General features: G+C 43.9%; 1 protein-coding gene across 1 annotated transcript in view; it reads right to left on the reverse strand.

Moving 5' to 3' along the window:
- The window catches only part of rsu1 (Ras suppressor protein 1), a 197,260-nt gene that overhangs the window by 156,670 nt on the left and 13,351 nt on the right, over positions 1 to 27,239 (reverse strand). The window contains exon 3 of the mRNA XM_033013184.1: positions 24,570 to 24,620. Coding sequence (XP_032869075.1) covers positions 24,570 to 24,620 — 51 coding nt within the window. The remainder of the gene's footprint in view (positions 1 to 24,569; positions 24,621 to 27,239) is intronic.

Below are 27,239 nucleotides of genomic sequence, written 5' to 3' on the forward strand. Positions count from 1 at the left end.
GTAGTGCCTTTCAACTTCAAGTCAAAGCAACCAATCCACCATTTGCAGTAAGTAGTGTCTTTCAACTTCAAGTCACACCCAAGCCACCATTTGGAGTAAGTGGTGTCTTTCAACTTCAAGCCAAAGCAACCAATCCACCATTTACAGTAAGTAGTGCCTTTCAACCTCATGCCACCATTTGCAGTAAGTAGTGCCTTTCAACTTCAAGCCAAAGCAACCAAGTCACCATTTGCAGTAAGAGTGCCTTTCAACTTCAAGCCAAAGCTCCCAAGCCACCATTTGCAGTAAGTAGTGCCTTTCAACTTCATGCCACAATTTGCTGTAAGTAGTGCCTTTCAATTTCAAGACACACCCAAACCAAGCCAAGCCAACCAGGGGAGGAGAGGAGGGGGGAGGGGGGGGCTTTCTGGAGTGCTAGTATGAACCATTTTAGAACTAATAGAGATATTTTTGCCAGCTTTAGAACCAATAGAGATATTTTTGCCAGCTTTAGAACCAATAGAGATATTTTTGCCAGCTTTAGAACCAATAGAGAAATTTTTGCCAGCTTTAGAACCAATAGAGATATTTTTGCCAGCTTTAGAACCAATAGACATATTTTTGCAAGCTTTAGAACCAATGGACATTTTTTTGCAAGCTTTAGAACCAATAGAGATTTTTTGCCAGCTTTAGAACCAATAGAAATATTTTTGCCAGCTTTAGAACCAATAGACATATTTTTGCAAGCTTTAGAACCAATGGACATTGTTTTGCAAGCTTTAAAACCAATAGACATTTTTGCAAGCTTTAGAACCAATAGACACTTTTTGCAAGCTTTAGAACCAATAGACATTTTTTGCTAGCTTTAGAACCAATAGACATTTTTTGCAAGCTTTGGAACCAATAGACATTTTTTGCAAGCTTTAGAACCAATAGACATTTTTTGCAAGCTTTAGAACCAATAGACATTTTTTTGCAAGCTTTAGAACCAATACACTTTATTTGCAAGCTTTAGAACCAATAGACATTTTTTGCAAGCTTTAGAACCAATAGACATTTTTTGAAAGCTTTAGAACCAATAGACATTTTTTTGCAAGCTTTAGAACCAATACATTTTTTTGCAAGCTTTAGAACCAATAGACACTTTTTTTGCAAGCTTTAGAACCAATAGACACATTCTGCAAGCATTTTAGAACCACTAAGTGCACTTACATTTGAGTAGACATGTGTTCAGTGTTATTCACAGCTCAGAGAAACGTGACCCTCTGCCTTCTCCATCTTGAAGAGTGAGTGAGGCACACCACTTCCTTGTTTTATAGTCCCTCCCCCCTGCCGCCAGCGGGGGCAGCAGAGAGAACGGGGAATTTTGTAAAAACATTAATATCTCTATCATTTTTAATCGACGGGAAAAATCCTCGGCACACATGCGGCGGAGGGGGGCTCTGAGCGAGGTGGCCAAAAATGACGGCCGTAGGTGGCGGCGTTCTCTCGGAAATCGCAGCACAGATGGCCAAAACCGGTCAAGAACAGACTTTTAGTAATATAGATGTATATGTGTGTATATGTATGTGTATAAGTATGTGTATGTGTATGTATATATACACACGTATGTATATGTATATACATACTATGGTATATGGACACACTGATCTGTTCTGTATTTATGCCTACAATATTCTGTTGTGCTGCATGACACATGACAATAAACTCTCTAGACTTGACACTACGACCACATCCTAACCCAGACCCGTAACCACAGCCACGTTTGCTTTCTCAGGACTTGCCTGCACATCCATCTTGTATCTCATGGTTTCCAGCTCTAGTTCCCTACCTCCCAGTTCGGACCCAACCCGGACTATAGATACCGACTGGATATCTGCCGCCATACATGGCAGTTCTCCTTCCGAGCTCTGCGGTCTACCATGGCAGCGATGCGCCAGCACCAGCAGGACCTCGCCTTGACTCTCCTGAAACTTCAGGCCTCACTCACACAGACCTGCAACAGACCCCAACTCTACTTCATCCTACGGAAGTTCCACTTCTTCAATAAACGATTCCTGGCCCACCTGGACTCCAACATGGACCTTAAACTCGCCCGCTTCCAGGCTGCTCCTGCCACTGACACTCTGCCACTTGACCGCCTGCAGGCCCCGGGTCCCAACGCTGGCCCGCGCGAACACTACCAGGCCGAGTCCCGCGACACCATCTTTGCCACGAGGAGCAGCACCAGCACTCACGGCCTCCCGGACCGACCTCAGGCCCGGACCACTGAAGACGCCGCTGTCGCCGACCTCCACGTGGCCGCTGCCACCGACCTTCACCCACCCACGGATGATGCTGATCCTCGCTGCCTCTCCAGTAACTCTGACTATCGCCCTCTCACTGTTAACGGCGACCCTCGCTACCTCCCCGATTCCTCCCACTATCGCCACCTAAACGGGACCGCCTCACCTTGCCACCTCACAGGGACCGCCGAACCTCGTCGCCTCACCGGCCATCCGCTGACCTCCTACGCTTTGCCTGGTGACCCAGACTTCACTCCCCGCGGGCCTCCATCATCGACTCGACCAACCCTCGCCAATCCCCCGCCCTCCAGCAGTCCACAGCCGTTGCATTATCAGAGTCCTAGGCTCAGCACAGGGCCTGACGTCTCCACGCTGCAGACTTTGACATCACGGGGTCTAACTGTGCTGGGTCCAAGTGCTCCCCCCCTAACACAGGGAACCTCAGTGGTTGTTCCACTGGGTCTTCCCCTTTCCCCTCAAACCATGCGACCCCACCTCCTCCCCACCCACACTATAGTCCACATAACCCCCCCCCCCCACCCTCCTCCCTGACCACCCACCACCAGACATCGCCTCGGCCTCCATCCACTCACCTGCCTTCCTCCGGCCCCAACCCCCATCCTTGCCGTGTGTTCACCATCCCCCCTGACCTCTCCCTCTCGGATACCGGACGGTCTGTCCTCGGCAGAGGCCTCACCTTTGTTCCCCTCCATCCCCACCTCAATGAGTTCCGCGTCCACCACGATGTGGAGCCCTTCTTCCGTCGCCTCCGCATCAAAGTGTTTTTCCATGGGAAGGAGTCCGCACCCCCCCCCCCCCCCCAAGCGATGACCCCTTCTCCCCTCTCCAACAGACCCCCTCCTCTTGGACTCCCTCTCATGGCCATCTACCGCCATTAGACCTTTTTATTTTAAACTGCCGGTGGGACATCAACCGCCTCAACTTCTCCACTCCCCTTTCTCACTCTAACCTGCCCCCCCCCCCCCCCCCCCCCCCGAACGTACATCCTCTCTCTGCAACAACCCAGAATGGGTGATCAAAGCTGCCAACAAGGGAGATGCCGTGGTAGTCTGGCGCGCTGATCTCTACAAGCCTGAGGCCACGCGCCAACTCTCATCGACACCTCCTCCTACTTATCCTTGGACCATGACCCCACAGACGAGCACCAGGCCACTATCTCTAACACTATCACTGGCTTCATCACTTCCGGCTCCCTGCCCTCCTAAGCCTCCAACCTCATCATTCCTCAGCCTGACTTTACCTTCTCCCCAAAATCCACAAACCCGACTGTCTTGGCAGACCCATTGTTTCTGCCTGTTCGTGCCCCACCAAACTTATTTCCACATACCTCGACTTCATCCTATCCCCCTGGTTAAATCCCTCCCTACCTATGTTCAAGACACCACACACGCTCTTCGTCTCCTCCATGACTTCTGTTTTCTAGGCCCCCATTCCCTCATCTTCACCATGGATGTCCAGTCACTCTACACCTCCATCCCCCACCAGGAAGGTCTTGAAGCCCTCAGTTTCTTTCTCGACCGCAGAACCAACCAATCCCCGTCTATTGATACGCTCCTTCGCCTAGCAGAGCTGGTCCCGTAACAACTGATCCAAGGCGTAGCTATGAGCACGCGCATGGGCCCAAGCTATGCCTGCCGCTTTGTAGGGTAATCCTTGTTCGATGCGTACCATGGCCCTATCCCCGAACTCTACCTCCGCTACATCGACGACTGCATTGGTGCTACCTCCTGCACTCATACAGAACTCACTGACTTCATCCATTTCACCACTAACTTCCATCCAGCACTCAAATGCACCTGAACCATTTCCTACAACTCCCTACCGTTTCTAGACCTCATTACCTCCATCGCAGGTGACAAACTACTGACCGACATCTACTATAAACCCACTGACTCCCATGGCTATCTGGACTACACTTCTTCCCACCCTGCTTCCTGTAAGGACTCCATCCCCTACTCCCAATTCCTCCGTCTACACTGCATCTGCACCCAGGATGAGGTGTCCCAAACCAGGGCATCGGAGATGTCCTCATTCTTTAGGGAATGGTTCCTCTCTTCTACTATAGACGAGGCTCTCACCAGGGTCTCTTCTATACCCCGTAACTCTGCTCACACTCCCCATCCCCCTTCTCCTCACCTTCCACCCTACCAGCCGTCACATAAAACAAACAATCTTCCGACAATTTCGCCATCTCTAACGGGACCCCACCACTGGCCACATCTTCCCATCTCCTCCCCTTTCGGCTTTCCACAGAGACTGCTCCCTCCGTAACTCTCTGGTCAATTTGGCCCTTCCCACCCAAACCACCCCCTCTCCTGGCACTTTCCCTTGCAACCGCAGGAAATGCTACATTTGTCGCTTTACCTCCCCTCTTGACTCCATCCAAGGACCCAAGCAGTCTTTCTAGGTGCGACAGAGGTTCACTTGCACCTCTTCCAACCTCATCTATTGCATCCATTGCTCTAGCTTGCTCTACATCAGTGAGACCAAGCGCAGGCTTGGCGATCACTTCGCTCAACACTTCCGCTCGGTTCACAATAACCAACTTGATCTCCCGGTGGCTCAGCACTTCAACTCCCCCTCCCATTCCGACCTTTGTCCTGGGCCTCCTCCATGGCCAGAGTGAGGACCACCGTAAATTGGAGGAGCAGCACCTCATATTTCGCTTGGGCAGTTTACACTCCAGCGGTATGAACATTGACTTCTCCAATTTCAGATAGTCCCTGCTTTCTCCTTCTTTGCCCTCCCCAGCTCTCCCACAGCCCACTGTCTCCGCCTCTTCCTTTCTTCTTCCCGCCCCCCCACATCAGTCTGAAGAAGGGTCTTGACCCGAACGCCACCTATTTCCTTCACTCCATGCTGCCTCACCCGCTGAGTTTCTCCAGCATTTTTGTCTACCTTCGATTTCCCAGCATCTGCAGTTCCTTCTTAAACACTCCGACTATCCTTGATCAGACTTCGCTGGCTTTACCTTGCACTAAATGTTATTCCATTATCATGTATCTATACACAGTAAATGGATCGATTGTAATCATGTATTGTCTTTCGGCAGACTAGTGATGAAGCTGAATTTTAGTTAAAATATAAGAAGATATTAAAATAGGTTTCTGGGCTAGTTTGCAGCTTATATTTAGTCTCAAATTAGGCTTGCCTCAGGTTGCTGTGTGTGAGATAATAAATCCTATAACATTGTCTCCCAAGTGACAAGCAGAGAGGAGAAGCTAGAGAGATCTCTTTGAAGTAAGATGCCATAAACCAAATGGCCAATGTTATGGGGGAGGAGGCGAGAAAGGAAGAGAGAAACAGCTAGTCATATCTGTGAAGTAAGATGCCATAAACCAAATGGCCTATGTTTATGAAGGACCAAATGACAGCTAGGGTGATCTCTGTGAAGATAAAATGGCCTTATCCAAATAGCCAATGTTTATGAAGGACGAGAGAGGAACAGGGAAGTGGAAAGATAAAATGTCGTAAACCAAATGGCCAATGTTATCTTGTAACATGTAAACAAAAGGCCTTTGATGTGATGCATTCTGTGGAAACCTTTTCCTGTACCTCTGACCATGACTAATGTCTGTGAAATGTGCTAAGGGGACAAAAAAAACCCTATTTAAGGCAATGTAATTCTGTTGTTCAGAGAAGGTGAACGGAGGACGGTCAAGTGTCTGTAATGGTCACTTGACTGGAGTCCTCCCTCCTTCCATCGGCCGATGTTAAGTAAAGTTTTGATCTGGTCTACCAAACAGTTTGTGTGGTGTCTGTTTATTAAGAAGCGAACCTGGTTTAGTAGTTAATAAAGTAGCTTTTTCATTGGCGTAGTTATGCAGGCCTCGCTGGGACCACATCAACAGCTGACTGTGCAAGAGGTTGCAGAGGTTGCCGGGATTGGAAGGGAGATAACTGAGCTCTTTCGGCCCCCTTGTAAGACCGACTCCCTAGAAACTCCCGGGAACATCTGTGATCCTTCATCAGACATTGAATTGGTTCCCTGCCGAGGTTCTTAGAAACAGACAAAGGTAAGACCAGTTGGGCTTTATATGGTTTTTTTTTTAAGAAGGGATTGTGTATGTATTTTTAAGACAGAATTGTGTATGTATTTTTAAGACAGAATTATGTATGTATTTTTGAGAAGGGATTGTGTATGTATTTTTAAGACAGAATTGTGCATGTATTTTTAAGAAGGACTTGAGCGGTTTCTCTTTCTATCTCTCTTTGTTTTCTCTTTTTCTCTATCTCTACTAAGGGCTCATAGGCCTCATTGAGACATCCGTGATTTGTCGGGTTGAGAATGGGGGGTTGAGGTGTGCGTCTGGCTTATTGAGACATCTGAAGAGTTGTCGGATTCAGAAATAAGTGGCGTTGTATATTAAAGATTTAAGAAGTCTGCCAGGTTGAGAAACGGGGGTCTTGGATAGCAGGTCTGCTTCGTTGAGACACTTGGGGCTTATTTTAAGAGTTAAGGAGTCTGCCAGGTTGAGAAACGGGGGTCACGGATAGCGGGTCTGCTTCGTTGAGACACTTGGGGCTTATTTTAAGGGATAAAACGTCTGCCAGGTTGAGAAACGGGGGTCTTGGTTAGCGAGTCGGCTTCGTTGAGACACTTGGGTCGTATATTAAAGAGTTAAAAAGTCAGCCAAATTGAGAAACTGGGGTCTCGAGTAGCGAGTCGGCCTGGTTGATATATTTGGAACGATTCGGAATTAAAAAGTCTGTTTTCTCTTTCTCTCTCTTTCTATCTATCTATGGGGAATGCTCTGGATAACAGTCCAACATATGTGTTATTTGAATCCTAAGTATAATAAGATATTTAGAATGTTAAGTTACAAGTTGGCCAAACGGTTAGGGGATGAAGCCTGGCCAGTAGGGGGAACATGGAATGTAGAGACATTTATATGGGAAAGGAAGGCAGGAAAGAAATGGAAGAAAGGAATTAAAACATGGGACGCAGACGCAGTGAAGAAGCATGAGGAGAGTATAGTTTGAAGATGGATGGATACTGCATGTCAGAAGGGGATAGAGTTAAGAAACAAGGATAGAACTCGGAAAGGATGGAACGTATTGCAACTAGAATGCCAGTGGGCAGAGGAACAAGAGGAAATAATTAAAAGACAGACAGGAGGTGAGAAACAGGTGATGGTTAGTAAAAAATAAACCCAGTACTGGTAAATCCTCTGGAGGAGACTTCATGTCTGGCACGACGACCCTATTTGGTAATGAAGATGAGGAGTTAGATAATTTTGGGAGATGTCCACATGTCCACCTATGCCCTACCAGTAGCAATGGCATCTTTACCTGGGACAGTTCCGTCAGTAACATCCCTATACCTTGAAGTTCTGACCTTACAAAGCTCCCCAGGATTGGGAGCACGGGAATGCCTTTCTTTGCGTAATTTGTTTAACGCATTGATGCTACCAGAACAGCTGGTCATTGTTAAATGTACTGCACACACTGGTGCTGGGGACCCTATAGCAAAAGGCAATGAGTTGCCGATAGTGTATCCAAACAGGCAGCCTGTACATCCAAATGTGTAGTGACAGCACGTAAACAGATGCTAGCAAATAGAACGGTCCTGCCAAACATGAAGGAGGTATGTACATTACAGAGGGACGCCTCTTATATATAATATAACTATGGAAACAAGAGGGCTGTGCCATTGATTCAGCACACCCCGCTTGGACAAGTTGGTGTATTCGATACATTTTTACTCGTCTTACCCATGCTGGTAAGGAGGGAATGATAGGATAACAAAGGAAACGTGGTGGCAGGCCTCTGAATGTAAAATTTGCCAACAAAGTAATCCAGGCAAATCATTTAAGATACCCTCAGGGGTGACGCCAATGCCATCACGATCGGTTGAATGTATACAGATTGATTTTATTGAAATACCAAGGGCCCAGTGTTATAAATATTGCTTAGTGATTTTAGATTTATTTAGCAGGTGGAGTAAAGCTCTACCAACCACTAATAATACTGCTGAAACTATGGTAACATTGTTGTTAAGAGAAGTTATTCCCAGGTTTGGCCTACCTACTGCCATAAGTTCAGACAATGGTCTTCATTTTATTGCCACTATTAATAAGGAAAAATGTGCACATTGTAATATTCAACAGCAATTTCACTGTGTACACCACCCACAGGCATCTGGGATGGTGGAAAGAGTCAATGGGGATTGCAAAACAAAATTACCCCGGAGGTAAATCCTTTTTCTGACAGGCAACTATGTTATAAAAAAATTGGGGATGAAGGGAAATTTGATGGAGAAATGAGGAAAGAGCTAGGGAGACTGAAAAGTCAAGGGGAGTCTGACTAATCATGATCTGGATCAATGTCCAATTAGGGTTAGGTAACCAGGATTTTGGTAAACAGAAGTCTTGTCAGAAAAAGGGAAAGTAAATTACAAAGAGATGTCTTTGAAGATGAAATATTATATACTGCTGGTAAAACAATGTTTTTGTATATATACTGCTGGTAAAACAATGTTTTTGTATATATACTGCTGGTAAAACAATGTTTTTGTATATGTACTGCTTGTAAGACAAGGTTTTTTGTATGTGGAATGTGTGAAATTCAAAGCAATGAGCAAAGTTGTGTGTCGCTTTAAGAAGTTTGTCCTTTAAAATGCAAATGAACAGTTTATGGTGTGCTCCGTTAAGAAACAGGCATGAATGGGGGGCGGAGCTATACTCGAATGATAAAATGTGTTGGTTGATTATAAGTCTTTTGAACCAAGTTTTTAAAAAAAACTCTTCCCGATTAAAGTGTTAAATGAGATTGGAAATGTCAAAATTACAGAGAAAAAGAAAATGTATTATTGATTACTGATTCTGAGTGGGAAAGATTGTTTTGATATGATAACAGAGGTTGTCTTTTAAAATGCAAATGAAGCAAGATTACTGTTTTCAAGCAAACAAAAAGATGTTGAAGCATGTGCTGTGTGAGGGAAATTAGGTAGATAAAAAATTGTATTATGACTTACAAAAGGGGGTTTGAGGGAAGTAGATTGGGGAAGAGAACATATTTGGAGAATTGAATATTTAGGTGGGGAGAGCCTCTTCGGATATTATCGAATTAAAGAATAAATTCAAAGGGAAGTGTTAGGAAGGAACTGGAGATTCTGGAGGATCAAAGGAAGACAAAAGTGCTGGAAAAACTCAGCTGGGAACAAGATTGATACAGGAAAAGCTGCTGTGTCCACCCCCTGGAGAGTGGGGGGAAGCCACCTACAGGCCCTGGGCAATTAACTAATTATGTATGGACGGCAATTAACCCATGTCTTGCCAGATCTACATTCTCAGGATGGAGGAGCTTTGCTGGAAGCCATAAAAGCTATACGATGATGGTGCTGGGACAAGAAAAATTGAGACTGTGTTAAAAGAAACAACCAAGAGTTGCTAACAACATGAACTGCTGTAAAGATTGAAGATCATCGTCGCTGGATACATTTGATTGACTGTGAACAGTTTGTGGAAACAAGGACTATGGGCTATTGATGCACCCTTTATTCTGGGGTGGCCCAGCCCACATGGACTGAACTTTCTTCAGAATGGCAAACTTGTGGACTAACCCACATTTAAAGGATGGTACACACCTCCTTTTAAACAAGATTGAAGTCAAACATGACAAGCGCAGCAAAGATACCCTGACTACAGACAGTAAGAGGTCTGCAAAGGCCAGTTAAATCTACCTGTTTTTGCCACAACCAAGGCACTGGTGTATTTTTAGGAAACAGTATATTTGTGACAGGCATTGTTATGTTGCAAATGCAGTGCCACACAAGAGAAGCATGAACCAGTTACACCAGCACACGGGGAATTCCAAGCGAAGCCGAATAAAGGCTGAGCAATTTTTATGATCCTTTTCCTGTCCTATGGTAGTATCTTAGTGTCACGTTCGGGGGAGGTTGGTGGCCATTTAAAATGTTTGGAGGGACTTGTGGAACGATTGTCCACTATGAAATGATTGTGTTACTAGTGTACTATTAATTTGTCTGATGAGATGTTATGGTTTTCGTATGTACTCAGCAAGGACTGTAGTTGTTATCAAAAATTTGATAAAAGGATGGAATGATGAAGCTGAATTTTAGTTAAAATATAAGAAGATATTAAAATAGGTTTCTGGGCTAGTTTGCAGCTTATATTTAGTCTCAAATTAGGCTTGCCTCAGGTTGCTGTGTGTGAGATAATAAATCCTATAACATTGTCTCCCAAGTGACAAGCAGAGAGGAGAAGCTAGAGAGATCTCTTTGAAGTAAGATGCCATAAACCAAATGGCCAATGTTATGGGGGAGGAGGCGAGAAAGGAAGAGAGAAACAGCTAGTCATATCTGTGAAGTAAGATGCCATAAACCAAATGGCCTATGTTTATGAAGGACCAAATGACAGCTAGGGTGATCTCTGTGAAGATAAAATGGCCTTATCCAAATAGCCAATGTTTATGAAGGACGAGAGAGGAACAGGGAAGTGGAAAGATAAAATGTCGTAAACCAAATGGCCAATGTTATCTTGTAACATGTAAACAAAAGGCCTTTGATGTGATGCATTCTGTGGAAACCTTTTCCTGTACCTCTGACCATGACTAATGTCTGTGAAATGTGCTAAGGGGACAAAAAAAACCCTATTTAAGGCAATGTAATTCTGTTGTTCAGAGAAGGTGAACGGAGGACGGTCAAGTGTCTGTAATGGTCACTTGACTGGAGTCCTCCCTCCTTCCATCGGCCGATGTTAAGTAAAGTTTTGATCTGGTCTACCAAACAGTTTGTGTGGTGTCTGTTTATTAAGAAGCGAACCTGGTTTAGTAGTTAATAAAGTAGCTTTTTCACTAGTTAGCACACAACAAAAGCTTTTCACTGTACCTTGGTGCACATGACAATAAACTAATGTAAACACAATATCATATCAGGATGCAAATGCTCAAATTCACATGAATCAACATTTAAGAGAAAAATTATATTGTATCTATCATTCAAACAATTCATAATATTGAAATAGCGAGGCAGACTACAGAATATCATGTACACAAAGCAGATAGGAAATAGTGCAACTTGTACGTTTGAATACGGTCCTTCAAATCCACAATTGCCCCTCGCATATAATACAGCATTGGCCCCAGTTATTTTAATAAAAAGATATTGTTCCCAAAGTTATCTTTTCATTAATACAGTAAGTATGGATAAATGTGTTTAAATGCTCATAATAAAGTTGAGATATAGCTGTACTAAAATACACATACATTTGAGTTAAGGCAACAGAACTGGTTAAATAAAGTACTTCAGTAAATCGCAGCAATGAATTATTAGCAGGATATTCATACATGCCAAGAAAGCACACCTTTAGTTCCGTGGAAGACTAAGGAAATTCAGCATCCTTTTCAATGTCGTCAGCTGCACCATAAAAAGCATCTTATCTAGATGCGCCATAGTTTGCCCAAGATTGCAAAAATAAAATTGCATTTGTGAAGGAGCCTTATCTATCATGGAATCTAGTCTTCTTCCAACCACACCAAATCGACTCCATCTATACTCAGGAAGAGGCATCCTGATCCGAAATGTTGCCTGTCCTTCTGCCTTTGCGGACGATACAACCCGGATTGGACTGATCCAGGATGGGGAGGAATCTGCCTACAGACAGGAAGAGACACAGCTGGCGTCTTGGTGCTGTAGCAATAACCTCGAGCTCAATGCTCTTAAGACAGTTGAATTGATTGTAGACTTTAGGAGAGCTCCCCATCTCCTCACCCCCCTCACCATCAACAACATCACAGTCACATCTGTGGAGTAATTTAAGTTCCTGGGAACCATCATCTCCAAGGACCTTAAGTGGGGGGCTACCATTGACTCCACAGTCAAAAAGGTACAACAGAGGACGTACATCCTACGGCAGTTGAGGAAGAACAATCTGCCACAGGCAATGATGGTCCAATTCTATTAGGCCATCGTAGAGTCTGTTCTCACCTTCTCCATCATGGTCTGGTTTGGCTCAGCCACCAAGTACGACACCTGGAGGCTGCAGCGAATCGTCCGATCAGCAGAGAAGGTTATTGGCTGCAACCTTCCCTCCATTGATGAACTGTACAATGCAAGGGCCAGGAAGCGAGTGAGCAAGATCATCTCTGAACCCTCTCACCCTGGCCACAAACTCTTTGAATCACTCCTCTGAAAGGCGACTCCGGACTGTCAAAGCTGCCACAGCCAGGCATAAAAACAGTTTGATCAATGGTGTTTTATCATTAATGTTTTATTATTATTAATGTTTAGTGTTTCCCGAGTCATTCGTAACTGTCACTGTATGTCATGTTGTTACTTGTGGGCGGAGCACCAAGGCAAATTCCTTGTATGTGAATACTTGGCCAATAAACCTACTTAGTTAAGCACTGTTTTGTTCATTTTCGTACTGCCTCAGGAAAACAGCCAACATATTCCCTCTTGACCCCTGCCCCATAAATCTGGATATACAAAATCCTAAAGCACATATCACCAGATTCAAGAACAGTTTTTGCCCTGCTATTATCAGCTACTGAACAAACGTCATATGCTATGGACACATTTCCTGAACTTCCAAATTTATTTTGTTGCTGGCCTTTCACTTTTTTTGTACTTTCTCTGTAGCTGCAACATTATATTCTGCATACCATTTTCTCTTGTGCACTACTTGTTATACTATGTATATCTGCCTAGATCAAATGCAAAACAATTTTTTGCCATCTCAGCACATTTGATAGGAATAAACCAACACCAGCACTCTACTTTAGGAAAAAGCAGGGGTAACTCTTTACTTAAGGACTCCAGATTACTTTTATCATTCAACACACTAATAAAATTAGTCACAAATCTGGATGTGTTAGCTACGGGATGGTGCTTACCACTGCCTGAAGCAAGCTACCTCAAATACACTTGACACCATTTGGGGTTGACTTGCATTCTGGCGCCATCTACAGCTCCTTCTTCTTCTTGTGTATGGCGTGCACAGCCTAAAGTTGTAGGACAACTTGTTCTATTTGATCCTATTTGAATGTGCACACCAGGTTGATTGCATTCGTTGAAACAGGGCGGACCATGTGAAGGTTGCAATCTCCCACCCCCCATCTACAGCTGATCTATTACACAACAGAAATTGAAGTTAATAAACTTGTACTTGAATGGAAGAATTGCAGAACAAGAAATAAAAATAATTATGTATTACACAAAAGCAGGATAAAGATAAGGGCATACACATTGGATTAAGATGAAATTGTGTTTTCTAGTTTTTAATCTCCCTGATTAATACGATCAGTCATAGAGAGCCGATCATGCAGCACGGAAACAGGCCATTCAGCCCAACTAGTCCTTGTTGACCAAGTGGCCCCATTTATGATAATCCCATTCGTCCATTTTTGGCCCAAATCCCTCAAAATAATTCCTATCCATGTACCCACCCAAGTATTCAACCATTTTGATTCTTAACATGATATAGAGAAGTGGCTATTGAGAAGTTGCCAAGAATATGGGTAATATAGACTGGAATTAGTTAGCATTCTAAATGTGGCTCTTAAGATAACGCTCCAGGTCCACCTGCACCATGAACCAAACTGCTCCACGACAGATGGATTACTAGTATCCACTAGAGTATGTTGAAAATTCCACAGGTATTCCCATTTCAAAAACTGAAAAATCCAATTTACCTGTCAAAGTGATAGGTGCTACCTAACAATCCCATTAAGTGGCATTGACTGATCAACAACCTCTCACTCTGCAACCCAGACTGAGTGATCCGAGATTTGAGGCAGTTTAAAAAGATCAGTACCTCGAACATGTAACAGAGGCAGATGGTGGAAGCAGATATGATAGTATTGTTTTAACTGACATTTAGACAGATAGATGAATAGGCACGGACCAAGGGATACCGACTATATGTTGGCACTTGAGATTAGTTAGATTGAATGATCAGTACAGACGTGGTCTGTTGTATTGTTCAATGTTCTAAATTCTTCATATTGCACATCCTAGCAACTATGAGCAAGACCAACACCAGCTAGAGTCATTTTGCAAAAAGTTGGGCAACCTGCACTCAAAAAGACATGCATTTCACCATGTTACAAGAGATTACATTGAATCGCAGAATATGAGGATTAGCTCTGCAAAACACCACACCAGAGGAGAAGCAGTGTCTTTGACAGAAACATATGTATTTTACAGTTAATTATACATCCAGAAGGTGTTGCTGGATGGACAGAGAAGTGATGAGGAGATATGATAGTTTTGCTGTAATTGAAATCGCACATGCCAGTTCAATGTGTCCCATTTTAGCTAGGAATAGCTGCCAAGCAGAAACAAAGGCATATTATCCTGCTTCTGTACCTTCACACTCATCTCTTATGTGAAGCAAGAAGTTTTGGAAGAATTCACGTTGACAGCTCGGACAAGAGTGTGCTTTCCACAGCAATTAACATCTAATAAAGTGGCTAGAGACAAATATGATAACCAATTAGACATTGTGATGTCAATATCAGGCTAGAAAACAGCCACTAAGGATTTGACTTTTACAAATATTGATTTGTGGTTAAAAATAAACTGGACCATGTAATCCTTACAACAAGCTTACATAACTGTTCTACCATTACCCGTCTATTATTAGGGATCATAGTATAGGTCACGAAACATTTCAGTGAGTGACTATTCAATTAAAAAGAGTTGGTATTACATTCAAGGGTAGGATATTTTGAGAAAGGCTCTTTATTTAAGCCAAACAACATCATGTAAAATTGCACGAGTAAAGGAATACCCTCCATTTGGTTGTGCGAGTTAATGCCCACTGCAGAATTTAGGCACACGAGTCAGGAGGGACAATCTCTGACAGATCCTCAACAGCATGTCACACTGCTCTGTAACAAATGAATTGTGCATTTAACAACTTAAAATATTATCAGGTATTCTAAGGTGTTTCACAGCAGTGGATACAAATAAAAATACTGGTGACATTGTCATGTTACTGTAAGCTTGATTAAGGAATTTGGATGGAGCGATGAAAACCAAATCAAGAGCACAGCCCAATAGGTTCCTTGCTCAGAAACCGATGGTTTAAAACCAGAGCAAAAGGATTATTTTATTAAAAGCATTGTACAGTGGCAGGCATTTGAATTTTCACTCCTTTTTGCACCCAAAAGCAAAGAAAGGGATAAAACTGCTAGAACTCCGAGGGTCAAAAACACAGCAGTTTGTTTGAAATATTTCAGTATCAATTCTGCACTGACAGATCCATCACAGATTTCACAAAGGCACCCCTGGGCTAAGCTGTCAAAGACTATTAATAGTAGAGTAAGAGTTCAATATCACTAACTCACTTCATTTCTGGTGAAGATCAATTCTAAATAGGAGTGGTTCCAGCAATAATTATACTATTACAGAAATTGGTCACTCCTGTGAACTACTTTTGCACCAGCATAAAAGCCACTAAACCCCATTTGGCACAACATAAAGTGAAAGACTTACCATGATGTACAGTAAAGGACACACTGATGGATCACAGTGGGCCTTTCCTGGACATCAGTGGCGGTCACGGTGGCGCAGCAGTAGAGATGCAGCCTTACAGCGAATGCAGCGCCGGAGACCCGGGTTCGATCCCGACTACAGGTGCTGTCTGTACGGAGTTTGTACATTTTTCACCGTGACCTGCGTGGGTTTTCTCCGAGATCTTCGGTTTCCTCCCTCACTCCAAAGACGTACAGGTTTGTAGGTTAATTGGCTTGGTAAAAGTAAAAATTGTCCCTAGTGAGTGTAGATGGTGTTAATATGCGGGGTTCGCTGGTCGGCGCGGACCCGGTGGGCCGAAGGGCCTGTTTCCGTGCTGTATCTCTAAACTAAATATTAAACATTCTTGTTTAATACTATTGGTGCTTCCAAGCCATAGGGCAATAAACTCCATTTAAGCTGGAGATTCATCGTCCAACAGGAGAGAGCAGTTACTTTCAGTAAATCAGACCATAGCAACATAGAAAATAGGTGCAGGAGTAGGCCATTCGGCCCTTCGAGTCTGCACCGCCATTCAATATGATCATGGCTGATCATCCAACTCAGTATCCTGTACCTGCTTTCTCTCCATACCCCCTGATCCCTTTAGCCACAAGGGCCACATCTAACTCCCTCTTAAATATAGCCAATGAACTGGCCTCAACTACCTTCTGCAGGAGAGAATTCCAGAGATTCACCACTCTGTGTGAAAAAGGTTTTCCTCATCTTGGTCCAAAAAGATTTCCCCCTTATCCTTAAACTGTGACCCCTTGTTCTGGACTTCCCCAACATCGGGAACAATCTTCCTGCATCTAGCCTGTCCAACCAATTAAGAATTTTGTAAATTTCTATAAGATCCCCCTCAATCTTCTAAATTCTAGCGAGTACAAACCGAGTCTATCCAGTCTTTCTTCATATGAAAGTCCTGACATCCCAGGAATCAGTCTGGTGAACCTTCTCTGTACTCCCTCTATGGCAAGAATGTCTTTCCTCAGATTAGGAGACCAAAACTGTACGCAATACTCCAGGTGTGGCCTCACCAAGACCCTGTACAACTGCAGTAGAACCTCCCTGCTCCTATACTCAAATCCTTTTGCTATGAATGCTAACATACGATTCGCCTTCTTCACTGCCTGCTGCACCTGCATGCCTACTTTTAATGACTGGTGTACCATGACACCCAGGTCTCGTTGCATCTCCCCCTTTCCTAATCGGCCACCATTCAGATAATAATCTACTTTCCTGTTTTTGCCACCAAAGTGGATAACCTCACATTTATCCACATTATACTGCATCTGCCATGCATTTGCCCACTCACCCAGCCTATCCAAGTCACCTTGCAGCCTCCTAGCATCCTCCTCACAGCTAACACTGCCCCCCAGCTTCGTATCATCCGCAAATTTGGAGATGTTGCATTCAATTCCCTCGTACAAATCATTAATATATATCGTAAATAGCTGGGGTCCCAGAACTGAGCCTTGCGGTACCCCACTAGTCACTGCCTGCCATTGTGAAAAGGACCCGTTTACTCCTACTCTTTGCTTCCTATCTGCCAGCCAGTTCTCTATCCACATCAATACTGAACCCCCAATACCGTGTGCTTTAAGTTTGTATACTAATCTCTTATGTGGGACCTTGTCGAAAGCCTTCTGAAAGTCCAGATATAACACATCCACTGGTTCTCCCTTATCCACTCTACTAGTTACATCCTCGAAAAATTCTATAAGATTCGTCAGACATGATTTACCCTTCATAAATCCATGCTGACTTTGTCCAATGATTTCACCACTTTCCAAATGTGCTGCTATCCCATCTTTAAGAACTGATTCTAGCAGTTTCCCCACTACCGACGTTAGACTAACTGGTCTGTAATTCCCCGTTTTCTCTCTCCCTCCATTTTTAAAAAGTGGTATTACATTAGCTACCCTCCAATCCTCAGGAACTACTCCAGAATCTAAAGATTTTTGAAAAATTATCACTAATGCATCCACTATTTCTGGGGCTACTTCCTTAAGTACTCTGGGATGCAGCCTATCTAGCCCTGGGGATTTATCGGCCTTTAATCCATTCAATTTACCTAACACCACTTCCCGGCTAACCTGGATTTCACAGTTCCTCCATCTCATTTGACCCCCGGTCCCCTGCTATTTCTGGCAGATTATTTACGTCTTCCTTAGAGAAGACAGAACCAAAGTAGTTATTCAATTTGTCTGCAATGTCCTTGTTCCCCATGATCAATTCACCCGTTTCTGACTGCAAGGGACCTACATTTGTTTTAACTAATCTTTTTCTCTTCACATATCTATAAAAGCTTTTGCAGTCAGTTTTTATGTTCCCTGCCAGTTTTCTTTCATAATCTATTTTCCCTTTCCTAATTAAGCCCTTTGTCCTCATCTGCTGGTCTCTGAATTTCTCCCAGTCCTCCGGTAGACCAATTAGATGCCAACAAACTGCATCTCCATTTTTATTTGCATCCTCCTCACAATGAAAATTAACAGCAAGGATGAGGGAGTCCATAGTGTCAGGGCAGTTTAAACCAGCATCTGCAATTCGTCTTGTTTATATATTGGTTTAAACCTGCACCCTTTCAATTCACCAAAATAATTTTAAATGTAGTGTCCGCAATGGGCAGTCTCCTCACCAAGGACTAAGCAGGAGATACAACATGGACCTTGTGTGTGGGGAGGTTGGGAAGAAAAAAGAAGGGGAAGATTTGAGATGTGGAAGGATTATGATGGATTCACTCTTGATCACGATTAGCTTGATGTGGTCCGTCCTTGCGGTGTTAGGTAGGCTGGTGCAAGCAGTGTAGCCAATCAGGGCTGTGGGGCTCAGGGCTGCACTGAGGCTGGGTCGGTGAGAGCATTGGTTAGGACTGGTGACTCCTGCAGACCACCCTGACACTATGGACTCCCTCATCACATCCCAGCGAGCGGGCCTGAACATCGGGCCACCTGTAGCAGCGACAGCGGGGGGTTCGGAAGCCCCCCCGATCACGGGAGGACAACAGAGGAGGATGACTGAATGTTGGAGCCTTCCCTCAGTGGGAAACTTTGATCCCACCGTGTGGGGATGTTTGTGTTACGTGCTCTTTATTACTCGTATGGCGACCATACATTTCACTGTGCCAATTTGTACATGTGACAAATAAAAAGCATCTTGTATGTAAAACATTCTGTTGTCACACTCTCCCCAGCCCAGGGTTTCCTCAAAAGCAACGAGATTGAGTAACTACTGGCCAAAGAATGCCAAAGTTTCGATTCACCAATGCCATCAATAACAAATTTCTATGTTTCTAATGCTATAACGACCCCTTTTGGTGTCAATCGCATCCACGTCTCATCAGGGGGAACACATACCTATGGTTAAAGTAATCAGTGCCATCTATTCACAGCTCACGGTGATATCCTCTACAATGGAAAGACCGAACACAATCTGGATGACTATTCAGATTGTAAATAGCCTCAAACTTCTGAAGGGCTGCCAGATTATTTTGCTAACCCACTCCACTCTTACTTCTGTCTTGGACATCTATAGATTAAATAGAATTCAACTGTACAAACAATATTGTTATCCCCATTTTCACCCCAAGTGAGATTGGTCACCTACCATTTGTCATCATCCCGACAAGCATCACCCCGACAACTTTTAGACTCAGAATCAATAGACAATAGGTGCAGGAGTAGGCCGTTCGGCCCTTCAAGCCAGCACCGCCATTCACTGTGATCATGGCTGATCATCCACAATCAGTACCCAGTTCCTGCCTTGTCCTCATATCCCTTGACTTCACTATCTTTAAGAGCTCTATCTAACTATCTAAAAGCATCCAGATAATTGGCCTTCACTGCCTTCTGAAGCAGAGAATTCCACAGATTCACAACTCTCTGGGTGAAAAGATTTTTCCTCATCTACATTCTAAATGGCCTACCCCTTATTCTTAAACTGTGGCCCCTGGTTCTGGACTCTCCCTAACATTGGGAACATGTTTCCTGCCTCTAGCGTGTCCAATCCCTTAATAATCTTAGATGTTTCAATAAGAAACCCTCTCATCCTTCTAAATTCCAGTGTATACAAGCCCTGTCGCTCCATTCTATCTACATATGACAGTCCCACCATCCCGGGAATTAACCTTGTGAACCTACGCTGCATTCCCTCAATAGCAAGAATGTAATTCCTCAAATTTGGAGACCAAAACTGAACATAATACTCCAGGTGTGGTCTCGCTGCAACTGCTGAAGGTCCTCTTTGCTCCCAAACTCAACTCCTCTTGTTATGAAGGCTAACATGCCATTAGCTTTCTTCACTGCCTGCTGTACTTGGATGCTTAGTTTCAATGACTGATGAACAAGGACCCCCAGATCTCATTGTAATTCCCCTTTTAACAACCCGACACCATTCAGATAATAATCTGCCTTCCTGTTTTGCCACCAAAGTGGATAACCTCACATTTATCCACATTAAACTGCATCTGCCCACTCACCCAACCTGTCCAAGTCACCCTGCATCCTCATCGAAGCCTCCTCACAGTTCACACTGCCACCCAGCTTTGTGTCATCTGCAAATTTGCTAAAGTTACTTTGAATCCCTTCATCCAAATCAATAATGTATATTGTAAATAGCTGCAGTCCCAGCATAGAGCATTGCGGTACCCCACTAGTCACTGCCTGTCATTCTGAAAGGGACCCGTTAATCCATACTCTTTGTTTTCTGTCTGCCAACCAATTTTCTATCCATGTCAGTACCCAACCCCCAATACCATTTGCTCTAATTTTGCCCACTAATCTCCTATGTGGGACCTTATCAAAGACTTTTTGAAATCCAGGTACACTACATCCACTGGCTCTCCCATGTCCATTTTCCTAAAAAGATTCCAGAAGATTAATCAAGCACGATTTCCCCTTCGTAAATTCATGCTGACTCGGACTGATCCTGTTACAGATATCCAAATGTGCTGCTATTTCTCTTTTATAATTGAATCCAGCATCTTCCCACTATCTATGTCAGTCCTACAGCATGGAAAACGGCCCTTCAGCCCAACCTGCGCACACCAGCCAACGTGTCCCATCTTAGTTCCAACTGCTTGCATTTGGCCCATATCCCTCTAAAACTGTCCTATTATTGCATCTGTCTAAATGTTTCTTAAACATTGTGATAGTACCTGCTTCAACTACCTCCTCCAGCAGCTCGTTCCTACACCAACCACACTTTGTCTGTAAAAGTTACCCCTCAGGTTTCCTCCCTCACCTTAACCCTATGCCCTCTGCATTATGCCCAGTCAGAAGCTTGCCTTTCATTCCTCATATCGGATTCAACTTTGTGACCAGATCAATGTTTACAATATTGGTTTATTTATGCAATTCCAATTATTTTATTTGTTTTCTGAATATGCACAATGATCGCTTCTTAGTAATGACCATCGAACAGTTCAACGTGTTGCTTTCCAAGATCGTATAGTCCATCCCAACTACTTCCCCACTTAAGCATTCACCAATAAAGACTACTTTATCGCGTGACAAGCGTTGTCAAAAAGTGTTCTTTATTCAGTTAACACAAAAGAGCTCTCAAAACCACAAGAGTCAAAGGCGATACCAGCAGTATATATACCCCAGGGGAGACTGGTGACCCTCTCTTCCCGCCAAACCAAGTCTCATAGCCCAACCCCCAGAGCCAAGCGTTCGCACCACGAGTGGCTAATCACCATGGGCCACCACCGGACCCCCCCCCCCCCCCCAGAACCAGAGGCACGGAATTGAAAGGGAAGACGATCGAGGCGTTGCCTCCTCACATCGACTAACAGTGATTAAGCCCGCATGAAATGGCGGTGTATCTGTCCGACTGTCGAGGCGATTACAGGCGGCCGGACCCGCCATTTCCCGGAAACAAGCAGGGCGAGCGGCATTGGCGGGCCGCGGAACCCCAGCATTGGTGGTAGAAGCACCACTTCTTACCGGCTTCTCCCAGAGCGGGAGACTCAGCTGTGCCCACCCAGGGCGCTGCCCCTGGTCGCTATGTTTTTCAAGGCGCTGTCGATACACGATCGAGCGAACCGCTGCCCTGCTGCTTGGACAGCCACAGCTCGTCGGCGCGTTCTGCTAGTTGCAGGGGGTCGTCGAAGTTCTCATCTGAGGTGCAGATGGATGTCGTCCGGCAACTGCTCCAGGAAGGCGTATTTAAAGAGCAGGCAGGGCCAGTGGCCGTCCATCAGTGTGAACATAACGCTCACAAGGACCGATGGCTTGCGGTCGCCGAGCCCACCCATGTGGAGGAGCCATGCCGCTCGATCCAGGTGGCTGAGCCCGAATGCGAGGAGAAGCGGCGCCTTGAGGCCCTCATACTTATCAGCAGCTGGTGGCTCGCATAGGTAAAGAACCAAGCAACTGGCCGTCTCCTGATCGAGAGAGCTGACCACGTAATAGTAGCGGTGTCGTCGGCTGTGATTCGGTGGATGTGGAACTGGGCCTCGGCCTGCTGGAACCACACCATGGGCTGAGAGATCCAGAAAACCGACATCTTAAGTTCGACAGCCTTTTGTTGCGCTGGATCGGCAGGTTGAGTGTCGGCAGCATCCATTTTTGCAACGCAAAATAACTATTTTGGACTGTCGGGGTCACCAACATAGCGAGCACGTGTTGTCAAACAAAGTGTTATTTATTCAGTTAACACAAAACAGCCCTCAGAACCACAACAAGTGGCAAAGGCTTTACCAGCAGTGTATATATACCCCAGGGGAGACCAGTGACCCGCTCTTCCTGCCAAACCAAGTCACATGGCCTAACCGCCAGAGCCGAGGGTTCGTATCACGAGTGGCTAACCATATACACATACACAAATATAAATATACTAGACTAAGAGGGACCTGTTGGGTCCCAGCATCACATGGGAGGACTGGTCCCGCAACGCAATATTCCACCTCACCACCAATTCCAATGTTGGTGGCCAGTGGGGGTGCTTTCTGGAGTGCTAGTTGGGTGTTGTGCGCTGAAGGGATTCTTGGGCTGGCGGCTACACTTGTCGCTTTACCTCCCCCCTTGACTCCATTCAAGGATGCAAGCAGTCTTTCCAGTGCGACAGAGGTTCACCTGCACCTCCAACCTCATCTATTGCATCCACTGCTCTTGGTGTCAGCTGCTCTACATCATTGAGACCAAGCATAGGCTTGGCGATCCCTTCGCCCAACACCTCCGATCGGTCCACAATAACCTACCTGATCTCCCGGTGGCTCAGCACTTCAACTCCACCTCCCATTCCGAATCCGACCTTTCGGTCCTGGACCTCCTCCATGGCCAGAGTGAGGCCCACCGTAAATTGGAGGAGCAGCACCTCATATTTCGCTTGGGCAGTTTACACGGCAGCAGTATGGACATTGACTTCTCTAATTTCAGGTAGTCCCTGCTTTCCCCTCCCCTTCTCAGCTCTCCCTCAGCCCACTCAGCCTCTTCCTTTCTTCTTCCCGCCCCCCCCATCAGCCTGAAGAAACATGGCAAATGTCTCTCTACCAAATCTACGCCCTCATCTTAGACACCCCGCTGAAGGAAAAAGATTCTTACTACCCTACCTTATCTATTCCTTCCCCCCCCCCCTGTTTTTGTACAGGATCTTCCAATAGTCACTGTTACTATAGGGTGCTATGATATGCAATTCCTGATATTATCAGCCCCACTCCCATTGCCAGGGACCCAAGCCCAATTCTCTGGCAGACTGCTTTAGAAGGGCTGGCACTTGGTTAGCATCTTGCCATGCTGTGCATTATCTTAATAACAACTCATCAACTGGTGTGACATCAATAACCTTCAACTCAATGTCAATAAAACAAAATAAATAACTGGACTTCAGGAAGAAACAGACAGCACACACCCCACTCACCATAAATGGCAGTGCAGTGGAGTCTGTGAAAAGCACCAAGTTCCTGGGAGTGCACATCACAGATGATCAGACATGGTCCACCAACACCATCTCCCTAGTCAAGAAAGCACAGCAACGCCTCCACTTCCTTCGACGGATGAGGAGAGCCGACCTCCCCCCTTCTGCCCTCACCACTTTTTACAGGGGTGCCATTGAGAGTATTCTTACCAGCAGTCTCTCAGTCTGGTATGGCAGTTGCTCTGCTGCTGACCAGAAGGCCCTACAGAGAGTGGTGAGGACAGCAGAGAAGATCACTAGATCACCCCAACCAGCAATCCAGGACTTATACCCATCTCGCTGTCGCAAGAGAGCAACCAATATCATCAAAGACACCACCCACCCAGCACACAAACTGTTCACCCTCCTACCATCCGGCAAGCGCTACCACAGCATGCGGAGCAAAACCACCAGATTCAAAAACAGCTTTTTCCCTCAGGCCATCAGACTACTCAACACACTCAAGAAAATTCCATGAACATTACACAAACAAAGACCAACTGACTGTCAAATTAACTTTAACTCAATGTCTGCAGGATGCTATTTGCACTTTTCTATATTGCACCTTTTATTATTGCACCTTAATAATATACCACAAAATGTTACTACACTCTGGCACAGTGAATATTTTATATAATGTATTTGTCCATTGTCTATCTTTATTGGTATATTGTCTGTCTGTGTTATAAATATTACTTGCTCATTGGAGTATGGGGAAACGCAATGTCAATCCTCTGTGTAACTACTTGTTGCATTATTTGAATTGACAATAAAGTTTACTTTGAACTTTAAGATATTGAAGAATGTGACCCATCTAGAACTTGACACTCCCACTTGAAAACTAGCAGTACATGTTGTGCAAACACAGCAGCAGTTCATTAAAATTAGCACTCAAGCTTACTTACTTGTTAACTTGTTATGACTCAGCACCAGTTGGGTTATGTTGGATAGAGTAACTGCAACAGAATAAAAAGAATAATACAAGTTGAACTCATTACGTCAGTTTCTATCATATAGAATCAATTCATAAGCATTTTTGTTGTTTAAATGATCTTTAACCATTTAACAGAGATTTCAATGGGGAAAAGGGGATTTCACGTTAACTGACAGAAATTCATTTTGTATCAATGTGATTAAATTAAAATACTCAAAACTCACAGCAGTACATTACCTGAACCTAAAGACTGTGAATCTTGGGGGGAAAAAAGCAAATTGCTGTTGCCAATGCCTTTTAGAGTCATAGAGTGATACAGAGTGGAAACAGGCTCTTCAGCCCAACTTGTCCACACTGTCCAACATGTACCATCTACACTAGTCCCACCAGCCAGCGTTTAGCCCATATCCCTCTAAACCTATCCTATCCATTCATGTACACATCTAAATTCTTCTTAAACGTTGAGATAGTGTTAAAATGAGTTATTTTCGTCAGTCCAATTCAAGAAAACTTGAGTCAAACCATTGCTGCTAAAATCAGTTCTTTATTCTGTCAGCGCTGGAGAATTCTTTATACCTTCCAACACAGAGTTAGCAACTCTGGGGCAGGTCGAAAGAATTACTGACTTTGGCATAAATGTAACACATTATATAGGTAAAAGACAAGGATAACACAAAAGGAGTGGCAAACTATTAACCAATCATTATGGTTTACCATACATTTAACTTATTTGCATTAACCAATCAACTAAATCCTTTCCATTGATTGACAACACGTATAGTCACATGATTTTCCCTTTTCCAGCCCCTTTACAACCTTCTTCCCCTCTGTGGTTTCTTCAACCTCTTTGCTCAAAATCATTTTATTTCAATAAAGCAAAACCACAGATATACAACTAATTCTCAGAATATATACATAATACAACAATCACACACATACATACAAAACATATTTTCACTTTTGGAAGAGAAAGTTATTTCTAAAACTCCGATTTAAACAAAGTCTAATACTTACAATCATAATTAAACACAATACACTTCACAATTAATTTCCTTACAACCACATAGTTAAAATACAGTTACTTATGGATTACAAAGATTAAAGATGAGTTTTGCCTCATTCTTACAAAGTGATAAAGACAAAGTTCTAATCACACAATTCCCAACTACAGACACATAAAGGCCATTAATTGTCACACTTGATTGCTTCTTCCCAAGCTCGGGTCTAATTTCATTCTGTATTACAACCTCCCCCTACTATCTCTGGAGGAAAGGAATGTAACGCTTCTTCACTAAAAGCATTCCTCACAACAAATGAAAGAGTATCAAAACAGAGTTACTTTCTCAGTTTCTGGTAACCATAAGAAATCCTTTTGCAAAGGTCACACAACCATCACCTCTGTCTTATCTCTTATCCCAACATAAACACATGTAAACAGCACAAACCATCTCACAGTCTAGTATCTACCCTTGGTGCCTACATAGGCAACCATAAATCGCCTTAAATGACACAGCCAAACTCTGAGATGTGTCACAAAGGAAGAAGGATGGTGCCCATGTCATGGAGAAAGATCCCATTTACAACTTCCATTATAAACAGTTCAGATCAACCTATTCAGATCAACCTTTCCATGTTATGATAAGCCATCTGTTCTCCTGTGTGTGTTCTTTGTTCTTTATTTCTTTGTGGAGGCCTGTATTTCTGAAAGTCCCAACTCCAAACCCTTCTCTTGCAACTTAACACAAGTTCCTTAAGAACTTATCATTTGAGCAATTTTATTATATATTTCCTCAATAGCACTTGCCTCAATTACCTCCTCCGGCAGCTAATTTCATATACCCACCAATTCTGGGGAAACTATGGGCCGAATGACCTACATTTGCTCCTATGACTTATGAACGATCCTTTGTTTAAAAAAAGTTACCGCTCGGGTTTCTATTAAATCTTACTGCCTTCAACTTAAACCTATGCTTCTCGATTCTCCTACTATGGGAAAAGATTGCGTTTAATAACGTGCATCCAGTCATCCTTGCAACTGCAGGGATATAATAGCTATTCTGTACTGAATTCAAAATATTCTATACAATTAAACAAACAATATTTAACATATTTATAATTATGCAATGAATGAGACTGAATTAATAGATGGGAAATGAATTTAAAAAACATGGATGTGATGACTAAGCCATTACTTTCCAAAACTGAACAAGTTGGGGCAAATCACATTCAGGGATATGGTACCAGAGGGCGAGAATACAGACTAGAATCAACCATATCAGAGCCACAATACCTTGAATCAGTACAAGGACTGAACAGTAAATCTGGCATAAGATCTTGGGCAAGTCCTAGTTTCCTTCAATTAAATTTAGTACTATCTCTTCATCGCAATCTGTATCACACCCCACCATAATTTGTGGTGCATCATAAACTCCACTCTGTAACACCACCTCCCTCCTCAGCCACAAACAAACTCATGCTGTGCACATACTTCGAACAAGGTTGGCACAGAGTCTCCTAACCTCTTCAACGACATGGCTAAAGATGCTACAGGCACAATAGAGGTGCTCGCAAGAGATGGGAAGGCGGTGGAGTTGCCATTTTGATTTAGGGAGAACATCACAGCAGTTTTGGAGAAGATATG

This window comes from Amblyraja radiata, chromosome 2 (genome assembly GCF_010909765.2).
Source record: "Amblyraja radiata isolate CabotCenter1 chromosome 2, sAmbRad1.1.pri, whole genome shotgun sequence".
NCBI classification, from domain to species: Eukaryota; Metazoa; Chordata; class Chondrichthyes; order Rajiformes; family Rajidae; genus Amblyraja; species Amblyraja radiata.